Genomic DNA, 26,003 nt, shown 5'->3' on the forward strand with positions numbered 1-26,003 from the left:
CAAACACTGGCTCTCACTCTCTCGAAGCAGCAGGACCGACTTAAGGTGAGCACAGGGAAAGGGGAGCCCTGGGAGTCCAAGTCTCCATCTGCAGGAGGCCGTGGATGCTCAGCCTCAGTCTCCACACCACTGGAGTAGGGGGCAACAGCAGAAGCTGTTGGAAGAAGTGAGGGGGAGAGTGCTGGTCAAGTCCTGAGTATGAGTTGAGCATGCAGGCAGGGATTAGAAAAGAGAGCTGCAGATAGCTTGGCACCGTCAGCCTCCCCTTCACACTTAGTGCACAGAGGGTGTTCATGAGCAGTTACCTGGAGCTAAATACTTAGGCTCTCCTCCCAATACCACACATCCTTAGCTCTGTGGTTTATCAAGTGATTTAATCTCCTCCCCTCCTCCTTCTCTTCCTCTCTTCCTTTGTGTCTTTTTTCTCCCTCGTCCTTGGTTTCCTTGTCTACAGAACAGAGTGAATGTTACTAACTACCTCATAGGGTTACAATAGGATTAAATGGAAAAAGTGCACCCCACCGCCACCCCTGACATTGTCATCAGCAAGGGATGGAGGTGACAGAGAAGAGTGAACCCCTCCAGCCCTGAGGTTATGCTGAAGTTGGAACCACACCTTCTCCCCTCCAGTTCTTACGGCAACCTCGCGGTGATCAGAGCTGTCATGGTGGGTGAGCATGCAGCAAGTGTTAGCCATGGCTTCCCTCACCCTCTACCCTGCTCCCACCCTGCCTCCTGCAGGGGGTTTCCTGACCTGTCTCCAGGGCAGTGTTCCCTCCCTTATCTCCTCGCCAGTCTGGGACCCTGCCCCAGCCACACCACAGCACCAGGCAAAAGGTGGGCAGGTCTTCTCAAGACCATTGCATCACTAGGCTCGGTCACACCCACTCAAATCTTTCTGCAAGTCTTGCCTCCTGGTTCTCGCCTCTGCTGTTTCCTCTGCTTCTCATGCTCTTCCCTGGAAACTGCAACTGGCTCTCCTCCAAGCTTGCCATTGTAGTCTCAGATAAACGCCACCATCTAGTGACAGACAGGCCACATATTACATTCCTCTATTTCCTTACAGCCTGTCATAGGGACACATTTTGTTTGCTTCCTGTTCACCTCCCATCATCAAGAAGAATGCAAGAGTCATGAATGTGCCTCCAGCCTTCCTCAGGAGGGCAGGGAATGCACACAGGAGGCGCCTGGCAAATATGGGCTGAGGTGAAAGATCCAGCATTCAAAACTGAAGCCTGCCCCTAAAACCCAGACTCCAGACAAAAATGCTGCAGCAGCCCATCCACAGGAAAAGTGAGCCAATGAGAAAAGCCGGTCCGAAGCTGGGGCCTGCACAGCCCTTCTGGACGCATGAGCATTCCCTGCGGGAGGTGGGGACAAGGGCTAAGTGGGCTAGAAGGCTCTGGTGATCTGGCACCAACTCAAGCCAGGCGTTCATACTGCACGAGGCCCTGGCCACGATGCGTAAGGAGATTCATAACACAGAAAAAGGGGATCGTGGCCCAGGGGCACTGACTGAGAAGCTTCACAACACCCGAGATGCTGTGACAGTGGAGGAGCTTGAAGGCATCCTCTAGATCAGGCCTGGCCACCTGTGGCCAGCCCACAAGAGAGCAGAGCATGGGTAGCGCCTGCCATCTAGTGGGCAAGGAGGCAAACTCTTCCTGCTTCCTTGAAACAGGTTCTTAGGCAGCAGGAGGGTGCCTGGGATTCTAGAGTGCAGATATCTGCACAGGAATTTTGTTAAAATGTAGATGTCGACTTGTAGGCTTGGAGTTGAACCTGAGATTTCTACATGTCTAACAAGTTCCCAGGTATTCCCGGTGCAGCTGGTCTACAGAGTGGCCAGGGTGGCCAGTGACTTCTTAAGGAAAAACACCACCCGCAGAGATTCTGCAGCATTTGGAGGCCAGACCACAGGACTGAGGACGGAAGGTGGTGGAGCGTCAGAGGTTTCTTTAGGTAAAAGAATTTGGACTAGAGGTTGGACTGGGTGGGGTGTGGTAGTGATGAGCCTACCAGAGGGCAACCGGTGTGCCTGAAATTCAAAGAACAGGCCCAGCTCATGAAATGGAAAGATGAAGGAGATAAATGCTTATGATAACAGAAACTCCAAATACTTAGACAGGGCCTAAGCCTGGCCCTGCCATGCCTATGACCACTCAGTGTCCTGCTCAAAGCAACCAACGCTGTGTCATGGGAATGTCTCCTCAGATTGGACTACGACTCTTGTTGGAACCATTTATTCAAATTTTTGTCCTATTCAATGATTTTTCCATGTTACTATTTTTTTTTTCTCGAAAAGTCTAAAAGTAAGGACTGGGGAGATGGCTCAGTGGGTAAGAATGCCTTCTCTACAAGCATGAGAACCTGGGTTTGAATCTCCCGCACCCAAGTTAAAAGTCAGGTGTGCACACCTGCAACCAAGTGATACAGGGGACAGAGACAGGAGGATTGCTGGGCCTTGCTCAGCCCAGCCCCAAATTCAGTGAGAGGAATTAGACCAAGAGTGATAAGAGTGATTTGTCCTCTTCTGGTCTCTGTGCTTACTCATGAACACACACACACACACACACACACACACACACACACACACACACACACACACACACACAATGTGCACACACATACACATACATCACACACACACATATACATATACATATCACAAACTCACAAGTGCACATACATGAACACGTGCACGCGTGCTGCTCCCTGAATTCTGCCATTTGATTGAAAAGAGTAGTGAGAGACACCATAGAAAAGAAAGTGATTGTAGTCTAAGAAAACTTCATTATAAAGCAGGCAGCGGTCTAGGTTTGGTCCACAGGCCACCATTTGCCAACTTCTGCAACAGGTCAATATCTGTAGTTGGGGTTTTGATTATTCAGACTTTGTATTTCTGAAGTTTTTAAAGTAAAAAACAAAAACACATTATAAAGTTGAATGAAAGCGTATAGATTATAATTGCACAACCTGATGAATTTTCTAAACTGAGAACAACTAGAGAACCAGTTCCCATTCAGAATATGACCAGCTTCATTGAAGCCCATTTCAAGCCACCATTTCAGTGACTCCCTAACATCCCGTAAGACCGATATGTTCTGCTCAAGTTGATTCCGGTTTTCACCACAGTCAATAAACACACTTGTCCGGTACCTGTTTCTCTGCATGCTGGTGTTTATCTCGGTGGGACAGATTCCCGGGGAGTCTGACTGTCACCATACAGATGTGCTTTTGAATGAACACTGCTGGGGACTCCCCCAAAGTCACAGCTTGGCGGTCCAGGCAGTGCCTTCCTCAGTGAAGTTCCTCGGGCATTTAGACCCAGTGGCTGTGCCGTCTTCTCGGTTAAGGTTGGGGACCTCAGGCCATTGCCTGGCCTTTGTTGTTCTCATAACACTCAGGGGGGACCAGGAGGAGGTTGGGCAACCTCAGCTTCCTCTAACTCCTCGAGATTTCAACATCCACCTACAACTTCCAAACCACAAAGGAAGCAGGGTGAGGGACTCTGGCCCCAGCCCGTGCCATGTGCAGACGACCCTCTACAGTGCACTGAGTAGGACGCTCAGTTCTGTAGAGATGGGGATATCACTTGACTCAGCCTCTGCATTCCAGCCGGGGACATTGACACCCTGCTGGCCTCATTTCCAAGGCATCTGCTCTCCGGTCAATGCTTAGGAAGTTTCCCACAAGCCCCGTGTACTGCACTGTGAGCTCTTCACATGGCAACAGCTATGGAGTACTGAGACTACCTGAGGGGTCTTAGATGTCAAGGGCTCCTCAGCTCCCGGACTCACTGGGGGTGCATGGATGGGTGAGGCCAGAACCCTCCCCCACAACACACACACACACACACACACACACACACACACACACACACACACACACACACACGAGCACTTTTCCAAGGTCAACATTCAGTGTTTATTAGATCCTCAGTGACCTCTGTGACACCATCCAATCAATCAATCAAGGGTGAAATGGATGGGGCTATGACAGAGCCATGGACAACTGTCAAAGCTCAGCGACTGGACACTTCAGACGTGTGTAGGATAATATGTAAACTCCACTTCAAACGTTAAAGCATAAATTCTGATTTTGAGTTTGTCATTCATATGGTGAATGGTTTAGCAAGAAATAAATGGATGCTTGTAATTTGCTTTGAAATGTGTCAAAATAAGATGGATGGGTGGATGGGAGGCAAGACAGATGGAAACATGATCAGGCAAATGTGGTCACCGGCAATGGGAGATCTTGGGAGATGGATGTGTGGTGTCTGCTGTAAAATTCTTCTGCCTTTGCTGGCTGATAGAAATGCTTCATAATAAAATGCTGGGGAAAACGGAAAACTAGAAGTTGAGCACCCCTATTCCTCACACCCCAAAGTGTCCTCAAGCACCACACTGACACAATACTACAAGTGGAAAGTGCCACAGCTTGAAACACTAAAGACATTGAATGAAATAGCATTTAGGGTGTGTGATGAGGTGTGTGAGACATGGAAGAACCCCAGTGTCTGTGCGGGTCCTACCTTCAACATATCTCATTGTGGTTATGCAGATATTATAAAATTGGGAAAATCTGTCATCTACAACACTTCTGATTCCACACTTTTCAGATATGGAGTATCCAGCCTATAATGATCAAAGGGCTGGCTCTCCGCTCCTGTCCTGCCGTGTGTGGAGACCTCTGCTGGGCCTCAGAGCCCAGCTGTGTGGTATGGCCCCTTCCTTACAGACAATGATGGTACTGTGGTTTTCAGACTGTATCCCCATCCATCACATGGGCGTGTGTGTGTGTGTGTGTGTGTGTGTGTGTGTGTACTAAACTCAAAGCCTTGCAAATACCAGGCAAATTCTCACTACTGAACTATATTCCCAGCTCACTTTCTGGATTATTCTAGAACAATTACACTTACTTATTAGGCACATGTGTGAGTATACATGTGTGTAGGCACGTATGCACATGTCACACACAGCACAAGTTTGGAGGTCATAGGACAAGATGTGGTCAATTCTCCCTTCCGTCATGCAAATCCTAGGCATGGAATGCTGGTGTCAGGCTTTCAAAACAAGCCTCTTTACTCACTGAGCCATCTTGTCACGTATGCAGGCCCCTGTACCCTAAGTCCTCCTTTTCTATTTTGAGACACATTCTCAAACTTTTATAGTCTTGAACTCATCCTGTAGCCCAGTTAGGCCCTGAGCTTGTGATCCTCTGCCTCAGTTTCCAAAGTGGCTGGAGTTACAGGAATAAGGCACCATGCCTGGCTCAAACTGGAACATCGCCTTTTAAAAGGGTCGTGCTATGGACGAATGGCTTTGGAGTCAGAGACTGCCCCCTTGTGGTCATGAGCAGCTAGTTCATGGTCATTTTTTAAAATAACATCCTGAAGTTCAAGTCTGGCTGGGTAGTATTTTAGAATATTAACCCAGGTAGATTTTTCCTTCACCACACTTTCCATTTCCCCCTCCTCTGTTTCAAGCAAGTAGCCATCTCAGAGAAAGTAGGTGGCTGAGCAGAAAGTAAATACAACCCGTAGGTCCTCAAATACCCACAGCTTAGGAGGTTCGAGGAATAACACACGTTAAAGAGAGAGCTTTGTGGACACAGTGCCTGGAAAACACACGAACTGAAGTCAGTTTTAACTTGGCAAGAGGATGGAAAGCCTGGCTGTGTCATGGAAGGAAAAGGCTGAGGAAGACACCCCAGCGACCTCAGGGAACTGTCAAGGCCTCAGGTGACATCTGTCTAGGCAAACAGGCCTAGCTTATGTCCTGTTGTAATAGAAAAATCCAGAATATGCTTGAAAAATAGTGGAAACCCAATGCCTAACAATGTAATGACTGGGAGATCAAGTGAATGGATAAAAATCTATAGACTCTAATTTCTGATGGCCTGGAGGAGGGGGGCCACACTATAAGTAATAACTTATATAATGACTTATAAGGCGAGTAATAACACCATCCCCAATCCCTTTTCACTGCATGCTTCAGTCTGCCCTGTGGAAAAGATCTGCATAGCAGGTGCTCAGCAAACCTAGCTCGCACTAATTTTTCTCATCCCTTTGCCCCATCTAGATAACAGTCATACCATAAGAGGCTTCACTCAGTCATGGCTTCCATCAGGACCTTCAGAGCCTTCTGGAATTCCCGTGGTACCATCATAAGACTCACCACATAGAAGTCTGTGTCTACCTTTCCTGATAGCCTATGAGACCTTTCAAGGCAGAGGCCAAATTTCATGCATCCTTGGAGCCAATCTAGTACTTGGGTCCTTCATGAATGGATGGACCGATGGATGGATGGATGGATGGATGGATGGATGGATGGATGGATGGATGAATAAATGAACTCCTGGAGAGCTATCTCACCTACTACCTATAGCAACTGTAAACACCTAGTCACCCCAACTACTTCCTCATCTCCCACACAGCGTACACCCTGGCATGCTCTCAAGTCTTTGAATCTTGTCCTACCATATTGACCTTAGAAGGAAGACACCATTGTGGAACCCCAGGTAAAGGACCCCCAGGGTTTTGTTTTCGTTTTTATTTTGCTTTGTTTTACTCTTTCCATCTTGCTAAGAGTCCTCGTGTTGACAGATACTTTGCAGATGTGATTATATGCACAGGATCATGTCTGCCAACATCCCAGCATGGAAGTCACAGGGGCTCATGAAAGCCCACCTCGAGCTGAGGAGCCACTAGCAATTGATGGCTCTGGGGGACAGACAACCATTTTCCTTCAGGGATGTGGCCTTGGAGAGGCTACAGTTCATCAGGAGGTGGCGTTACAGCCAGGCACAGCCAGGCTGCACAGAGTGGATTTGGTGGATCGTTTTTGTTTGTTTTTTTTTTAAGAGCACCTGAAGTTGAGAAGAAAAAGTAGTGGGGAGGCCGTAGGGGAGAAGAATTGGATGGGCGGGAATGGAGCGGACTTAATCGGAGCACAGTCCATGAATGTGTAAAATTCTCAAGTTAAGAGAAAAAGAGGCCTCTTCCGGTCTCTTTGGCCTCCATGGCACAAGCAAGATGACAAAAGGAATGTCATCCTTTGGAAAGCGTCACAATAAGACGCACACGCTTTGCCGCCGCTGTGGCTCTAAGGCCTACTACCTTCAGAAGTCGACCTGTGGCAAGTGTGGCTACCCAGCCAAGCGCAAGAGAAAGGATAACTGGAGTGCCAAGGCTAAGAGACGAAACACTACCAGGACTGGGCAGATGAGGCACCTGAATATTGTCTATTGAAGATTCAGACATGGATTCCGGGAAGGAACAACACCTAAACCCAAGAGGGCAGCTGTTGCAGCATCCAGTTCATCTTGAGGAATTTCAGTCAGTTATAAAATAAATGTTCTGGTTTCAAAAGCAAAAAAAAAAGAAAGAAAAGAAAAAGTGGCTGTACTTAATGCAACTCATTGCTTTGTATACTAACCTAAAATTTAATTTAGAAAAGAATACAGCCATAATGTACGAGATGGGAATGTCAGTTCTGTCTATGGGAAGATAATGAATCAAACGAGGTTGAATAATATACTGTTACTAATATATTGCTGTATAATATATTGTCACCCAGACTTTTAACTTCAGGCTCATAACATGACTCTGATCTAGTCTTATGACATGGTGTTGTCTTCTCTCATAAGGTCACTGGCACAACAGTGTCACCATGGCTTCCTATGTTTCTAGAAGTGCCACTGCTCTGTGTCTTTACATTTTTCAGAGAACACGATGGTCGTGGGTCCAAGAGGTGGACCCTGGTCCCGTGATCACTTGCTATTGACATTGGATGAGACACTGAGGATTGTCTGTGTGCTCAGCTTTCTTAGAAGAATAGTGTGAGACAGAATATCTGCTGATTCCAACTTCAGAAGGCACCGGTGCAAGGATCATCTATGCAGACCTCACCTCTAACAGGATCCTTGATGGTGTTCTGATTCCACAGATGTGTAGTGATGTCAACCTTGCCAGAGGTTGGGGATGGGTCGTGAACCAAAAGAAAAGACCTACTCTTCCCATATGGGGCTAAAGGCAGAAAGTAATCAAACCCAACACAAAACTTTAACTGTCCAAGTTCAAGTTCACTATACCACGAGTGACTAAGGCATGAGGTTAAAATCAGTTGAGCTCTGCAGAAGAGTTAAATGCTCGGAGGAGAAAACATGGCAAAGACAAGCATGCACAGGGCCACCATCTAGAGGATTCCTGGGGAGACAGGGGATAGACAGTGGCACCACCGTGTCAGATCTGGATGTTCTGAAGATGTTAGGAACTCCACTGGTGGGGTCAGGAAAAGAACTGGCCAGATTTCCATTCTGATCATGGTCTACAAAAGTAGATAGACAACCTGAGTTTCTGTAGCCAGGGGAGATCGAAAACTCCACACCCAAGGAGAGGCTGGATTTCTGAATAGCCTGTGACACCCAGGTCTGATATCAGTGTCCCAGGCTGGCAGCCAGTGGAAGGTTCTAATCCTACAAATGCTTCTAGGGTTTGTATGAAGTGAGGCACAAGGCCACTTCTGGTGCAGAATTGCCGAGGAGGCCCCAGGCAACCTTTTACTCTAGTATTAGAATCAATAAACCCGGCCATGCTGAGCACAGCCTGGGCCGGGCCTGGGAAAGAGATATTAGCAGGGCACAGTGACACAGTAGCCCAGATGTGAATCCCTGTTCTGAGACATCGACCAAGCTGTGCAGCTTTGCCAACTCCAAGTCTCTCCTTGCCTGTGAGGGCAACAACACCAGTCCATTGAGCGATCTCACAGCCCACAATTAGAAGAAAGACACAGACACCACTGAAATGCTTACAGCTATTTAATTAATGTTATCATGGCCCTGATGATGGAAAATTCCACCTGAACTTTAAGGGAGCCCCATCTTTTTTATCTTCCATTATTAAGTTGGATTGTGGTCCCCAAAATCTTAAGTCCAAGCCTGCATCCTGGCACCTGTGACCATGACCTTATATAGACATGGGATCTCTATGGATGTGCTCAAGTGAGGATGAGGTCATACTGGGTTGTGGTGGGCTGCAATCCAATGGCTGGCATCCTAACTCAGCAGATGCAGATCGAAAAACACATACAGCAATAGAGCCAAGGAACCCCAAAGACCATTAGCAACCAGCAGAGTGTAGACCAGAGTCCCTGGGAGCCCTGCACAAGGAATAACACTCCTGATCCTGGGCCTAGAGCTCCTGCCTCCAGGACTCGGCAAGAGTAAAAGTTAGTGGTACTTTGTTGCTGTGGCCCTAGAAAACAAATGTCACAGATGTATCCCAGGACTGCTTGAGAGTCACTGGCATGGTTAAGCAGAGCATCTGACCTTGCACTTTAAAGGATCCTGTACCCTCAAATCATCACAAAGACTCCCCAGGGGATGCCCCTGAGAGCTACCGTTGCTAAGTCAGAAGTGAAATAAATGGGGAATTGAGCAAAGGAACAAACGTGAGCCAAAACAGTAACTTGGTACATATAGGAGGGTGCTTTCGAGTCAAACGGACCTAGCTTGGGAAATGTGAGCACCTGCTGAACCTGCTTCCTGATGGGTAGAAGAATAATGCTCACCTCCTTGGGGTATTGCAGTACTTAAGATGTTGCCTGTAAGCACTTCACATAATGATGAACATATTACATAATATTCAAAAGCCCTGTGCATGTTAGATACCATTTTGGTATCACTGGTGGTGAGAAGTCTGAGAAGTATCATTTTTCTATCTCAGTTGTCACATTCATAAAATGAACATAACAGATACTTGGCAAGACAGTCTTGAGGATTGAAAGGGATCTAAACATACTATAAATGTGCTGCTCCTGGTAACCGTTTTTGACCAGTAGGTGGCAGCAGAGCCTCAGTTTTATCCCTCAGGCGCTGGAGGCTGGGTAATCAATGGTGAGGGGATGGGGTGGACTTCCCTTGAACTTGGTGCTACCTCTGTGCCTCACCCCCACCCCACAAGCATCCCACCGGGAAACAGCTGCCTCCTCCTTGGCTTCTCCTTGAAAGAAAAAGCCTCTTGATAAAACCACCTTCTCTAAGAACTCACTAGGCTTCCCAAATGGCCCCTTCCCAAAAGGAGTTATATTTTACAGGGATATTTTTCAACTTTTATATGGTTTAGGCAAACCCCTGGCCAAGCCAGGGCTCAGTACTAAATGCTACTAAACCATTCTGGGGTCTCAGAATCAGGCCAACTTACAAAATCAATTCCTTCTGTGGTGAAATGGTGATGCCTTGTTTATACAAATTAGTTACATAAGATTGTGTCACAAGCCTGGGAGACACAATTCCTTCAATTTTTCATGTCGTTGTGTCTAGTTTTGTGCTGGTTTTACCATGACTAGTGGGTAAATACCTGTCAGTCCAGTCCAGATGAATTCCTATGTTGTCTGTGCATCATGAATGATCACTACGGAAAGTCTGACGGATCCTCCTTTCTGCCCCTTATGTATTCCAACCCTCAGCAAATTGTACTTTCTCCTTCTTATGCAATGGTCCAGAAACACAATAAGTATGCAGAATATTATTGTGATCAGCATAGCTCCTACCAGGTTGAAAAAAAAATTCAACTACATAGAAGGCCCCACGGAGTTCCCTAAAGTGCACAGCCCTTCCTTTCCTCTTCAAGACATTAATTCTTCCAAATTTGGTGCTGGTCATCAAGACTCTATGTTCCCATTGGAAAAGTCTGGGGAGGAAGCAAGTATGTCTTCTCGGCTATCTGAATAAGGGCACAGGGACTGCACGTTCCAGGAGACACACGGAGACAGGACAAAAAGGAGAGAGAAAGCGGAATCTGTGAAATGACCAGTCCTTTGAGTGTCCTCAATACAAGGAAATCACAGATGCTCAGACGGTGCAGAGATGTGTGAAAATTACCTTGAACTGATCATTCTATATTGTACATGTGTCAAAATACACTATGACCACAAATATATACAATTACTATATTTCAATTACACATTCTTTTTCTTTTCTTTCTTTTTTTTTTTTTTAAGAAAGAAGCCTGGGGGGCTCAGGTGGCCCTTCAGCAGCTGAGGCCAGCACAAGGTGCTGAGAACGTGGCATTGAGGGTCCACAGTCTGAGGATTTCACCGTTGAAAAGGGCCACGCTGGAGGCAGGAGCAGAGCAGCAGCATCATGCCCCTCCACGCACCTGTACACTATCCTTCCCCCTCCTTCCCCCTCCCCCCCACCACGATCAGGGAACACGGCGGGGGGGGGGGGGGGGCGCTCCGGCCCCAGTGCAGCAGCCCTGGAGCCACCTACCGACAACAATGAGGACCTCTCTGTCAATGTGAGCCTGGATGTAGATGCGGCCGCGGCGTTCTGTGTGGTCGGTGCCACAGAGGCTGGGGACATTCATCACGCAGCGCTTGTGGACGTTCATCATACAGGCTGTGAGGGCACAGAGAGGGGAACATGGCTCAGACTGGTCCAGGGTGGCCCAGGCTGGGGGCTTCCTGTTCCCCCACCTTGGAACCAGTTGCCCCTAGCAGAAAACAAACCACCTTGTCAGCATCAAATCAAAAGGACTTCTCCTAATCTTTCTCACAACCCTGGTGGATGAAAGAAATTGAACGTGGCCGTCCTCCCTGAAGGCCAAGGGTATAGCCTGAGGCCGGTGCCTCCATACTTCTACACTCCAGTGATTCTGAAGCCCCGACTCAACTGCCCAGTGCACCCCCCGTATAAGTGAGGAAAGATGTGGAGGTGGCTATGTGGAGGACACAGTCACATCCGCCCTGGTAGACCCTACAGGAATGCTTACACAATGTTGTCGAACTGCCCCATGTTTAACGTCAGCAGGAACCCGGACTTAAGTGTGACATCTCCCAATTTTAAAATATTGACATATAGTAGTTTGAGTTTCCTGGAGAGTGACTTATAGGAAGTGTTCTGCAAGGGTACGAGCTGACCCACCTTGTTATGGAGAGGAGAGCTCAGCACAGGGCAATAGATAACAGTACCGGTCTTCCCCAGGGGTCAGGAGGACACAGTGCAGACTTGGACCCTAAGCCATTAGGATGGAAGCCTTTCCTGTGGCCTTTCCCCATGGGCAGACATTCCCCGGGAGACCACATACTTACTGTCACATTTCATGCCCTGGTGGATGAGTCCATACAGCAGCGATCCACAGTGGTCACAAAAGGTAGGGCTAGAGTAGGTGTGGATCTTAAACTTGTGTTTGCTCCGGGGGTCCTAAGACCAAGAGAAACAGACAAAGAGGCCACTGTCAGTGAGGGGAGCCACGGACTAACCCTGCATTGAATGCCACTGGAGAACTCCTCAAGGACTGAACTGGGTCCTGCCGTGCCTGTGGGGACCATCGCTGGAGCACTATGCGCAGACTCAGCACTAGACATGTGGTGTCAGATGGATGAGTACATCGTAAGACAGACGATTGGTCAAACTCCATCTCCAAAAGGCGTTCACAAGCCCAACCTGCCAATCCCAGCATTCCACAGACCCCCTGCTCCTATCTCCTCCCATCTCTTTATTCTCCAAACAGTCTTCTGGAGTGATCTAAGCCCAAGTCTAACCACAAAGCATTCCCACTTACAGGTCATTTGACAGTTCCTCATCCCCTAGGGAACAAACTTCAAAGTCCAGAGGATAGTCTGCAAGCTGTGGCAGAGAGGGTGAGCTCCCATCCCTCCCGCTCACAGTAGAGCCCTTGAATCGTAGCAGAGGACACGCTGCGCCATAGAGACTGGACTTCCTAGCTTCCCACGTAGCTTGGTGTGGCCATGGGACAAGATTGTGACCAATGGGAAGTAGAAACTTCTGGATCATTTCATTAAAAGGAACACGGATGTGCCTCCTGGCTCTTTTTTCCCTCCTCACTGGCTGGAAGGTGAGAAAATGTAGGTGATGACCTTGAACTAAACTTGGAGCCGTACAGAGAAGAAAAAGGCAGTCTCATGGCCTTGGATGTTCTCTTTTGGGCTTGATACCTGAGAGAAAAACCTCATTTCTGTCTTACTCAGGTCACCATATCTGGAGGCCTACATACTTATTAATATGTATTGATTACAGCCGCTAACATGGTCCCTTAACTAATAAGCATAGCCGTGACAACCGGGCAGTGTGGTGTAGAGGAGACAGGGCCCAGCTTCGGAGCATAACCCAGAGCTGTTTTTCTGTTATTTCATCTCCTTCTGCTTCAGCTTCCTTGTCCATAAAATGTATATAATGACAGTGTTAAGACTATCATTACAGTCTAAGACTGTTGGAAGGAATAAATGGATTAACCTGTGTGGTGAGCAGCGTGCCCACACACAGTGAGCAGTGAGTATAAGCATCACACTATTATTACCGCTTCTCTACTGTGTGCATTCATACACACATACAGTGCGAGGTGCATGGTGTGTTCTCAGTCCTCAGAATGTGTTCACACACACCCATGACACCCTCCCTCACTCTCTGCTCTGCATGTTGTGTCCTTCCTTCCTCAAAGACCCTCTTTCCAACCCCAGGGCAAAGCTGTTTCATCCAAGAATCAGTACACGGCTAAAGTTAATTCCACCCCAGGGTTGATGGGATGCCTAGTCGTTGTAGCCCGCTGTCCCTCTCTACCTCCAGCCATTCATCTAGTCACATGACTTACTGATGCAGGGGCGGGTGCCTCCTTAAAATGTATATGCTACTTACAGACAGAATGTGAACAAGTAAGCAAATACATACAAGAAGTATCATTGTTTTTCAAGGGGCAAGTGGCTTGTCCAAGGAGACTCTTCTAATTTAAAAACTAACCCATGCACCTATTTAAATCTGAAAAACTAAAATTGACGATTTCAAGGTATCAGGGCTGGTGAGAACACACTGGGCATTTCTATACAGTTGGCAGGGTTGGGTGTGATATGGAATGGGTTTGACAGTTACTTTCAAAGCTGAACACATCCTCATCATAGATGACCCATCTCTGAGTCCCAGCTGAAATGAAAACATGTCTATCAAAAACCCTTATGTGGCTGGGTGGTGGTGGTGCATACCTTTAATCCCAGCACTCAGGAGACAAAAGCAGGGGCAGAGGCAGGTGGATCTCAGTGAGTTCAAGGCCAGCCTGGTCTACAAAGTGATTTCTAGGATAGCCAGGGCTACACAGAGAAACATTGTCATGAAAAACAAAACAAGAAAGGAAAAAGAAAAGAAAACTCACATGTGAAGTTATACAATCACTCTGTTCACAATGGCTCAAAACCCAGAAATAACTCAAATGTCCTCCAGTGTGTGAACGGGTAAGGGGTGATGTGTCTTCGCTTTTGGTCCCTTCTGGGCTTTTTGATATACTGACCTTGAAACAGTCAAGACTTGGGTTTCAGTTGGGGTTTGACTTCCCTAAGCCTACCTTGTGTATAAAGTAAAACTCCCCAGGAGCTTCCCAAGCTCTATTTTAGGCTTTAAAACAAATCCCAATGATCTGGGCTCGCATATTTTTCTCAGCATTACGGAATGAACTACTGACCACCAAAATCATCCGTGAGTCTCAGAAGTGTATGTGAAGAAAGAGACCTCAGGCACAGAGGACTCCATGCTAAATAATCCTGTTTATATGATGTTCTAGAAAAGTCAAAACGAGGGAGACAAAATGCAGATCCGTGTTTATTAAGAGCCCAGTGTGGGGAGAAGGCTGGGTGGCATTTGGGAATAAATTTAGTGAGTGGATTCGTCTCTATACCAACTGGGTGGATTTTATTATGTATAATAACATGATTCTGCAGCATGGAAAAAAATGTGCCTTGGGGCTAGGGAGATGGTGGGTAAGTCCTTGCCACACAAGCCCGTGGACTGGAAATCAGATCCCAGCACTCATGTAGAAGCCAGTGGCTGTGGCAGTCCATCTATAATGCCAGCCCTCCTCAGGCAGCAGCGGGGGATCGCTGGAGCAAGATAAATTAGGCAGAACTGGTGAACTCTAGGTTCATCGATAGGACTGACCAGGCCGCAATGTATAGGTGGAGAGTGATGGAAAAAGACACTGGACATCAGCCTCTGGCCTCCATAAGGACCTGCACACATGCGCCTACACACATGCAAACATCTGTGCACACATAAACATGTATTTTAATAAGGTTCATTCAAAGCTTCTCGGCCATGTAGGTTTCTGTGCCCTGGATCATCGTAATGAGTTACAGGTCTTTTGGTGATATTACAACCCTCTGTCATTATTGGCCCTTACGGAGTCCTGAATGGCCAAGTCTGAAAAACTGTGTCCACTCTGCTCTGAGCAGCAGGATCAGCAGAGCCCAGATTGTGCTCAAGGATGCCAGTAGCCACCTGTCCCTCTCAATGTCTCAATGTTACTCTAGTAACAAATGCAGGAGTTGGAAGTCATTGTATGAAAACTAAAGCTCACATTTGGGAGCTTGTCTCCATTACTGGGCAAAGAGACTATGTCACATGCTGAGTTCCTAAGGAAGAGTCCTGTCTCTGCTCTAGAACACTTCCCACTGTGCCCTCTTGAGCATCTCCCCCCAAAATGGAAAAGGAGTGCTTCAACCCCACCCCAAAGCAACCCCTGTGCATAAGCAATATCAGCCTGTGGGCTTCTCCTCCAATGCCCTTACCTAACCTCTAAGGAGGGGGAGAGCTAAGCTGATCAGTGATTGGTCCTGTCCCAGTGGGTGGAGTAGGTGCATGGGACTAACAGGCAAGCTATCATGTAGCCCTCTTTCAGGAGGCTGCCGGGTCCAGACCCCATGTCTGGCCCTAAAACAGTTGGTGTGAACGGCTGAGGCAAGCTGAACTCCAAAGTCAAGGTCAAGCTATCTCTTTTCTTTTGGTTCTTGAGGTCCTTTCTGGGCTTTTTGATATGTCATAAAGGTCAGGACTTAGGCTCCAGGTAGGGTTTGACTTTCCTTAGGTCTTACGTATAAAATGCGAGTCCCCAGGGGCTTCCTCTGCTCTCTTCTAAGACTGAGCGAATCTCAGCTAATTGTGGATTACTCCTGTTGGTTTTGCAGTTTTCTCCACATCAGTGTCTTCTCAGGAGACCTCCAGGAGAAGCCAAGCATTTCTGACCAAGTGAGATCAAGACCTGGCATACATTTTCAACCATAGAGGGGAGCAGCTGACCCACGGAAGAAGACAGGGAAGGACAACATGGCTACTGAGTGTGTGTAGGCTGGGGTGCCTCCATCACTGTCTCTAGTCCTTAGGACATGCCACATGGAAGGTGTTCTTTGCTCCAATAACAAAATGGACCCAGATTAAAGAGTAACTTCATGTGGGTGAGCATGCTTGTGCATGTGTGTGTGTGTATGTGTGTGTGTGTGTATGCATATGTGCATAGGTGTGCACATGCATGGGTGTGCTTGTGCAGGTCAGTAGTCAATATGAGGTCTCTTCCTCAATCACTCTTCACATTATACTTGGAGGCAGCCTATCTGTCCTGGTTAGCTTTTTGTCAATGACACAAACTACAGTTATCTAGAAAGAGAAAACTGTTAAGCAAATGCCTCCATCAGATTGCCTGTAGGCAGGTCTGGGAGGCATTTTCTTGATTTATGATTGACGTGGGAGGGTCCAGTTCACTGTGGGCAGTGCCACCACCCCTAAGCAAGTGGTCCTGAGATGTATAAGAAAGCAGGCTGAGCAAGCCAGGGGAATCAAGCATCGTTCCTTCATGGCCGCTGCTTCAGTTCCTGCCTCCAGGTTCCTGCCATGAGTTCTTGACCTGACTTCCCATGATGATGGTTTGCAACTTCCAAAGTAAAGTAAACCCTCCCCTCTCAAGTTACTTTTGGTCATGGTCTCTATTACAGCCATAGAAAGCAAACTAAGACAGTCCCTCACTGAACCTGGAGCTTCCTGATTTGGCTGGACTGGCTGGTCATCAAGCCCCAGGTCCTCCCCATCTCCATCTCCCCAGTAATGAGATGGTAGGCACACACTGCTGTGCTCAGCGTCTGCCGAGGATCAAAGTCGGGTCCTCACATATGAACAGGAAGCACTTTGCTGATTGGCTCACATCCCCAGCCCCACAGCAATGTCTAAGTCCGCTAGGTGGCCTCTTGCAAAGATGGAGTTCACATGACAATGCTCTGCTTTCTCTCCCCAGTCCCCAATTTCAATTCCTCAATACTTCATCTTTCAGATAAAGCTAAAATAGTACTTTATTCATTCATCTGCCACAGACCAGGGTGTCCCTAGCCCTTTGGGAGTCAGCTGTGAGCAAAGACAGAATGCCCGCTGTCACAAAAGTCACATTCTAACTGCAGAGAGAAATAAAAACACTGCCCTGCCCTCCCAAATCTCCCAACACAAAGTTTCAATCTCTGAATTGTAATTGCATGTTTAAATTGCATTTCACCCACGCTTAACTGCAAGCAACATGGGGGAATTTCTCACAATCCCTACCATATCCCCAAGGCATGTATTACACTTGACATGTACAAGGTGTTCAATAAGTGTTTAGTCATTGAGAGTTGGCATTGATTGAGCACAACGTGTGTCAGCAAGTACTCTCATGGATTTATCACATACTGATTTGTTTGACCCTCATCACTAGAGATGTGTGCTATCTGTTACCCCCATTTAAGAGCTGAGGAAACTGGGGGACTAATTGGTAAAGTGGTTTGCCCAGGACTTCCCAGCCTCCATGAGCAATGCGTTTTGTCTAATGGTTGGCACACAGCAAGAGGTGAACGAGTTACCATGGCAGTGGTGAGGCTGTAGTCATCACTGTTATCTACCATACCCTGGAGCCATGTGCATGCTGCTTTAGGAAAACGGCCCATAGAGGGTTGTGCCAGATAAGTTAGAGCCAGACGGGACACAAGAAAGCCGATTAGGCCAATCATGGAGGACAGTTCACTTCGTTATGGTTTCTTTTCTTTTTGAGACAGGGTTTATAGAGCCCAGGCTAGCCTCAAACTTACTGTATAGTCAAGAATGATCCTGAGTTTCTGACACTTCATCTTCCAAGTGCTGGGATTGCAGGTTTGTACTAACACGCCTGGTTTATGTGATGCTGAAGAGGGAGCCCAGAGCGTCGTGCATGTCAGGCAAGCATTCTACCAGTTGAGCTACATCCTTAGCCCTCTCCACTGTTTTAAAGACTCCTTTGTGTATTTATTTTGTGTGTGGGTGTGCCTGTGGAACTCAGAGGACAGCTCTGGAGGGTAGTCCTTTCTTCCAGTCATCATGCTGGTTCTAGGGATGAATCAAGTTACTAAACGTGTCAGCTGTCATCTGCTGACCCATCTCACCAGACAATGTATGGCCTCTTTGAAGGTTTGAGGCACCTCTGATCTCAATCTCTTGCCTTAACTTCCACTAGGGTCCGCAGTCTTAAGTACCAGCTCTCCCCACCCATCTCCCCGACACCCGGGACCGTCCAGACAAGCGGGTGGCATCTTCTGATCAGTTTCTTCCTCCTTTCTCCTGTCACATGACTCAGCTGGGTCTAAAACTACACTCACAGGCTCAGGGTACTTGACTCAATCATCATTAAGGAGAACCCTCCAGGATATCTGTCTGTCCAGACCTAAGCAAGCCCAGGACTATCTCCCCAGAATGGGTCAATGCCAGCAGCCATGTTTTCAGTTGGAGGTGTCTTACACCCCGAGACATAGCTGGTGGGAGGAGTGAACACTTGGAGTGTCAAGTCTGCTGAGCAGCTTAGGCAGGTAGAGGCCAGGACACTTGTAGCTCTAGACTACTGTGTCAGAGTTTTCAAGTGTACTCCAAAATGCAGGGCGGAGGGGGGGGGGGGGCGGCGGCAAGGGGATGGGGTATCACATGACCCTAGAGTTACAAGGCCTGATTCCAGTCCCTCAGAGGCATGCTGCATTGCCTTCCTGTGTCCCCTAAAAGTTTCATTTGTGCTTCAGCCAGTCCAAGAAGGCACGTTTCCTGCCACCAAAGGTGAGAGTCAAGATAACTACACGGGCTTTGCCACAGGCTCTTCCCACTGACCAATCAGAATGGACTAAGAGGGCCAGTCAGCAGGGCCTGGGGGTACTGGGTGTTAATTCTGCAGCTGTCCATGGAGAGGCAGGTGTGGCTACCTGGGCGGAGAAAGCAGTGCCTCGGAGGACTCAGTAGCTATTTGCCAGTTGGTTTAAAGCTATACCAGTATGCCACAGCTGGCACGGGTATGCTGGTGGATCCAGGTTAAATGTCAGCCCTACTGTTAAAGCATGAATCTAAGATGCTCCCCATAGGCTTGAGTCCTGAATGCTTGACCCAGCTGCTGCTGGTGGAAATTTTAAGAGATGGGGACTAGCTGGAAGTAGTAGCTCCCAGCTCCCTAGGGGTGTGTTCTTAGAGGCACCTGGTCCTTTCCTGTCACACTCTGCTTCCTGTCCACCATGCAGTGAACAGTTCTCATCTTCCACATATTCCTGCACGGGGCAAAGTGAGCACAGGGTGAGCACTCTGAAACCGTAAGCCAAATCTCTTTCCTCTTTCCAGTTGCCCTGTATTCAGTCAGAGTGGTGATAAAACAGACTAACACAAGTACCTTAAACCACACCTACATTCCCTCTCAGTCTAGAATCCTACTTTTGGCCAGCCCTGGTGTGATGGCTAATCTTGGTTGTCAACTTGACGGCATCTGGAATCAACACAAACCCAAGCCACTGGGAACATCTGAGAGGGGTTGTCTTAATCAGATTATTTGAAGAAGAGCAAGCCACCCTTAATCAGGACCTCACCTTCTGGAGGCAGCTCAGATCAAAGGATGTGTAAGAAAGAAACTTTGCCTTTTGCCTGCTTGCCCTGCTCTCGTCAGCAAGTTCTGTCTTCAAATGCCATCCTGCTGCTGTGGCATTCCTTCACTGATGTTAGAACCTACTTCTTCGAGATTCTAATGTAGACTGAAGGGCAGCAGGTCTTTGGTGCCAGACTGGGACTGCTGAGACAGTCAGCCTCATGGACTGAGCAACTATTGGATTATTGGCCTTTCCAGTGTGCAATAGCCATTGTTGGACTACCTGGACCACAGCCTGTTAGTCACTCTAATAAGTCATATAGATAGGATTTATGTATGTGTGCATGTGTGTATAATATATACATATTCATTCATTCTCTCAATTCTGTTCCTTTAGAGAACCCTGACTAATACATCTGAGATGCAGCCTCAGAGTCAAACTCTCCCTACTGTTTGTCTCTGATCTAATTCAAAGATGCAGCTTCCCTCTTGCTCTCACCCCCCACCCCCATCTCCCAGGCCCTGTTGAATACCTTTAATCTGTCTGATCCTTAGCCTGCCTCCTCCTCTATGCTCAGAGGTCACAGTCTGGGGCCCACAGGCCATCTCCAGCCTGCAAACCACCTATAACAACTCCATATGGTGTTTCTTAGCAAGCTGAGAGAATTTGCTCCCTTTAAAAGTCATAAAATGTCAGGTACAACGTGTGCTTCCTGATCCCACTGAAAAACTACAAGTTGTGACAACGGTGGACACGCGTTTCTACACACTGGGCAATTCTCCACAGCCCCTGTGACTCTCCACTGTGGTCCACCATACCTGCTTCTCTCTGAAGACCTCAGTTCTGTGATATCTGCAAGATAGCCTTCTTCACCCCCTCAGTCCTTTGAGGGTGAACACAGCCACTAAGTTCCCCAATAATCCTGATGGACACAATGCCAAATGCTTTTAAAACCAGGTTTGAAACAGTTGCACCCCTTGCTGCCCAGCATCCCTGAACTCACCTATTCCACCCCAAGGAGTCATGTTTTCCCAAGATCCTGGCCAGATTTCTCTCCCTAATATTCATGTGGTGGGAGCTTTACGTCCAGACTAAGCATAGTGAATCTGCACTGCCAAGGTTCCTGGCACTTCTGACCCCAAGACCACTGAGTAAGAGCACTTGGGAACTCAGAACTCACAGGTTACCTGCCCATGCACAGGACTGGGCCTGTCCTCACAAAAGAAGACTCCTCATGCCTCCCTGAGGATTTATGTACAGTGGATAATTGATGGGGAACAGGAAGCATTTTCCTCAGCCACTGGCAAGTTGCTCATGTCCCTGAAATAATCTTCAACCCACCTGTAAACAACCCTAGTAAAAGTCATTGAGTCATTTTTTAAAAAAGACATGAAGGCCCCAGGAACAAAGGACAGGCATGTCTTAAGCAGCTGGGCATCTTTTCTTCTCACTCCTGACCCAGGAAGCCAAAGAGGAGGAAATACAGATAAACCACTATAAAAAATAAAATAAACCTTTGAGCCTTTAAGTCCAAATCCAACAACAACAACAACCAAAAAAAACCTTTCTTAGTCTGAATGGGTAGCCTTGTAGCATTGAGCATAGGGGCTGTGTTCTGCTGGGTGAGCACGGGAGCTGTGTTCTGCTGGGTGAGCAAAGGAGCTGTGTTCCCAGCAGGACGCATCCCACCAGGACACACCCCACCAGTATACACCCCACCAGGACACACCCAGGAGGACACACCCCACCAGAGCACAGCTTCAGCCTATCCTTATCCCTGGACATCACAAGCCATGAAAGCCCCCAAAGCTGTATCCCTAAAGGGGAAGGGGAAGTACCCAGAGCAGGGGCAGATGGGTGGGGCTAAACTGAACTGAAGGCTCCAGTTAGAAATAACCCTGAAGCAGAAGGATATGAGCAAACGTAGGCTCTGAGAGAGCTGTGTGGCCACAGGCAATGCACTTAACCTCTTGGAGACTCTGGTTCCCTGTCCATAACAACAGAACCCCTTCTGTGGACTGACTTCAGTGACAAGGCCTCCACACAGGGAAGTGCTAGCTCTCTGTCTCATGATCCCATACCAGTCAAACTTCCCAAACCACAGCCATGACTTGTCACAATATCACAGATCCACATACTATGTATGATAGTATTCCTCTGGCACTTTTCAGTTTTATTTCAATGGAAGCACTCGTGGTGGCTTGAATGAGAATGCCCCTCATAGGCTCATATTTTTGCATGCTAGTCCCTAGCTGAACTGTTTGGAAGGATTAGGAGGTGTGGCCTTGTTGGAGGAGGTATGTTGCTGGGGGTGGGGGTTGAGGTTTCAAAGGCCCAGGCTCAGTTCTCTGCCTCCCTCCCTCCCTTCCCCCCTCCCTCCAGCTCCATGCCTGCTTATGGGCCTCTATACTCCCTACGACTCTGAAACTGTAAACAAGCCAGCCATTAAATGCTTTCTTTTGTAAGAGTTACTTTGGTCATGATGTATCTCCACAGCAACAAGATAGTAACTAAGACCACATTTTAAAGTGAAATTCCTTAAGAATGGGATCAATGCTCAAATAAAGATTTTTTTTTCTTAATACACATTCAAAAGAAATAGACAATTCTGAAAACAAACGTTAACATGCCTATCCCAACAGTTGTTAGGCGCTCTAGGAAAACAGGTATATATGTTCCTGGGGGAGGGGCCAATTGGTATGATGCCCAGGGAACGGCTTGGCACTCTTTATTGTACTGAATGAGCAGCTTTGGGAGGGAAGCAGTGAGGAAGGAAGGGGACACCTGCCTAGCCAACCACATGAGCCAAATCAACCCTGGAGATAATGGGGTGATAAATGGCAAACCCAGATTGCCCTCACATTCTGGCTTTTTGTAATAACAAATGGTTTTAGCTTGGGTTTCTCTCTCTCTCTCTCTCTCTCTCTCTCTCTCTCTCTCTCTCTCTTTCTCCTCTCTCTCTCTCTCCCTCTCCCTCTCCCCCTCTTTCTCTCTTTCTTTCCTTCTCTTCCTCTTTTTTTCTTTAGATAGTCTCTTACTGGAGCACAGGCTGGCCTGGAGCCCACTAGACAGCATAGGCTGTTCTCAAACTCACAGCAATCCTCCTGCCTCTGCTTCCTGCACACAACTTGTAGCCTTAAGTTTCTCTGGTCCTAACCAGCCCAGTGGTCCAATGTTTCTCTGGTCCCGCCTGGCCCCGTGGTCCCGCAGCCACCTATAAGATAATCACTCAGAGGCTTAATATTAATTGCAAATTATATGGCCTATGGCTCAGACTTCTTGCTAGCTAGCTCTGATAACTTAATTCAACCCATAACTATTAATCTATGCATCGCCATGTATTCCAAGGCTTTACCTGCGTCCCATTACATGTTGCTCCTTGGATGGCGGTTTGGCGTCTCCCCCCCCCCCACTCTCCTTTCCTCTCTCTCTCTCTCTCTCTCTCTCTCTCTCTCTGTCTTTCGTCTCCATCTTGCCTTGCTCTAGGCCAATGCAGCTTTATTTATTAGCCAATGGGAGCCACACATATTCACAGCCTACAGAAAGACATCCCACAGAAGCAAACGGTTTTAAACAAGCCAAGCAGCGCTGGTGGGAGCTGCCTAGATGAGTCCCAGTGCACAAACCACAGGCAACGTCACTTAGGCACAGGTACGGCTGCACTGACGTGGAAAGGCTGCGAGGATGGATCTGCGTAATCGTAAGTCAGCTAATGACATCAGATGATCAAAAACATTTTAATTGGCCGGGCAGTAGTGGTGCACTTTAATCCCAGCACTCAGGAGGCAGAGGCAGGTGGATCTCTGTGAGTTCAAGGCCAGCCTGGTCTACAGATTGAGATCCAGGACAGGCACCAAAGCTAGACAGAGAAACCCTGTCTCGGAAAAAAAATTAATTGAGACTTCAGTTGTGCATATTTATGAGGTATCATGTGATTTCTGGGTACACATATATATTCTGTAATATGTGAATCAAAGAAACTTGTATTGTGTAATCTTGGTTCTCGAGAGGGAACCCAAGGCTTGCACATGCTATAGTGAGCTACACCACCACCCCACCACCCCACCCCACCCCGGCAAAGATAACATTTGTTAAGTGAGTCTGAAAAAAAAAACTGAAAAAAACAAAACAAAACCCAGCCAAGATGCTGAAGAACAAGTACAGGCTTCCTTTGTGTAAGCACGTGAGACAGGTAAGAAGATACGGTCTTAGCTGGGGGTGCACACTTATAATCCCAGCACTTGAGAGACTGAAGTAGGAAGGTCAAAAGTTCGAGGTCAACGTGGGTGTTTTAGTCTGCCTTCTGTTGCCGTAATAAACACCATGACTCAGAGACGTTTGGGGAGGAGAGGGTTTATTTCATCTTACAGTTTAGACTCTACCATTGAGGGATGTCAGGGCAGGAACTCAAGGCTGGAACCTGGAGACAGGAAGTGAAGATGAAGCTGTGGAAGAATGCTGCTTACTGGCTTGCTCTCCATGGCTGGCTCAGCCTGCTAGTTTATAGACCCAGGTGGCACCACCCACAGTGGGCTGGGCCTTCCCACATCAATCAACAATCAAGAAAATGCTCCACAGACTTGCCTACGGGCAAATCTGATGGGGACATTTTCTCAAGTAAGGTTTCTTCGCCCAAGATGACCCTAGCTTGTGTCAAGCTGACATAAAAGCAACCAGCACATTGGGCTATACAGGGAATGTGAAGCCAGCCTGGACATCAGCCTGACTCTGCCTCAAAAAAGCCAGACAAAGAAAAGAGGAGTGGCATTCATAATTATTCACACCAATGTGAGACTCTGGAATCACACACACAAGAAAATCTAGTAAGTGTTTACTCCTGAGGCAGGAAGAAATGAAGTGGATTTCTCAACGTCCATCTTTCCACAGTTTTTAAATAAATTAGAATATTTCAAGGCCCATCTGATTACTTCACTCTGAAATACACCAACACCTGCATGCCTCCAACTTCAAACAAAAAGGTGTTTCCAGAAGACAAAAGAGCCTGGGAACCTTACAAAGACTACACATCCCACAGAGATTTCTGGGCAACTGATGCGGAGAAAGTCGGAAGCTGTAATTCCACCCACACGCCACAAGGAGAGAGGGGGCGCTATGTTTGGTTCTTGCAGAAGAGAATGAGTAAAACCCATAGAGGGTGTAAAAGACTGTGGGTGAGGTGATTGGGGGTTTGCTAAATGGCTCTAGTCCCTGCCCTCTTCCCAGTAAGTGACTGTTCAATTTCAAGGATGAACTTTCACCTTGTAAACCTGGTAGAACTCTAGAGACGACTTCCTGGGTCCCAGCACATACATGGTCAAAGTCAGTGTCAGGGGCTAGTGGATAGCCCCTTCCAAACTTCACTCCTGCCTCTGGCAGCTAGCTCTTTCACTCCAGACAAATTATTCAGATTTAGATTGTCATTTTCTCACCTGGAAACGGTTTACAAAATAATAAAACCTAGTTCCTAGGTAAACAAGAGAGTTTGCTGAGACATTTCATGGGAGCCGCCCAGCAGTAACTGATGGAAATATACATTTAATTAGTATCCATGGCTACTGTTAATTTCCTTTCATTATTCTTCACCCCTCCCCTTTCTATGGTGCAGAGATGAAATCCAGGGCCTTGCCTGTGCTAGGCAAGTGCTTTCTCCACTGACTATATCCCCAGCCTTCATTTGCCCGTTTTTAAATTCAAGTTCATTTCTTTCTAATTACTTGTAACAAATTTTCCTATGTATTAATTAAGGATATTAATTATTCACTCACGATATAAAATTTTCCTGGTTCTTCATTTGCCTTTTAATCCTGTTGATGATCTTTATTCAGTATGTAGAGCATGTCGGGGGGAGTACATGTATATGTTTATATGGGAATATCTTTGTGTATGTATTTGTATCTGTATGTGTGTGTGGTGTGTTGTATGTGCACATACATGTGTGTATTGTATATGTACATGTGTGGTATGCATGTACAATGCATGTGTGGTGTGTGTATATTTTCACATATGCACATGTGTAATAGAGCATAGATCTCTCTTTCTCTTTCTGGGTCTTATCTTACTGTAATAATTAGAAATCCCTCCCCAATATTTCCTTCTGGTCCCTCCACATTTTCCATCTTTTATTCTAAGATTATGATTTCCCTTGGAATTCATCTTAATATGAGCTCTGAGAAAAGACGTTCATTCCTTTCTTAGAGTTTAGCCAGTCGTAACAACACACACATGGAATGCATCTTTCTCCCTGCTGGTTTGAAATGTCTCTTTTATCACATGCTAATTTCTTATGGATCTTTTGTTCACTTTTAAATTTCCCTTATGCTCCAGTGATCTCTCTGTTCC

The 26,003-nt window shown here is 47.2% G+C and overlaps 1 protein-coding gene and 1 pseudogene across 3 annotated transcripts in view; one reads left to right on the forward strand and one right to left on the reverse strand.

Moving 5' to 3' along the window:
- The window catches only part of Prkcb (protein kinase C beta), a 344,023-nt gene that overhangs the window by 158,099 nt on the left and 159,921 nt on the right, over positions 1–26,003 (reverse strand). For all 3 annotated transcript variants that reach the window (XM_052762091.1, XM_052762090.1, XM_052762092.1), the window contains 2 exons: positions 12,096–12,207; positions 11,275–11,403 (listed from right to left, as the gene is read on the reverse strand). In XM_052762091.1, the coding sequence (XP_052618051.1) occupies positions 11,275–11,403; positions 12,096–12,207 (241 nt within the window). The remainder of the gene's footprint in view (positions 1–11,274; positions 11,404–12,095; positions 12,208–26,003) is intronic.
- On the forward strand, positions 6,451–10,916 carry LOC128125096 (60S ribosomal protein L37-like; annotated as a pseudogene).

Source organism: Peromyscus californicus, unplaced genomic scaffold (genome assembly GCF_007827085.1).
Source record: "Peromyscus californicus insignis strain IS unplaced genomic scaffold, ASM782708v3 Scaffold_4__1_contigs__length_199733344, whole genome shotgun sequence".
Lineage (NCBI taxonomy): Eukaryota > Metazoa > Chordata > Mammalia > Rodentia > Cricetidae > Peromyscus > Peromyscus californicus.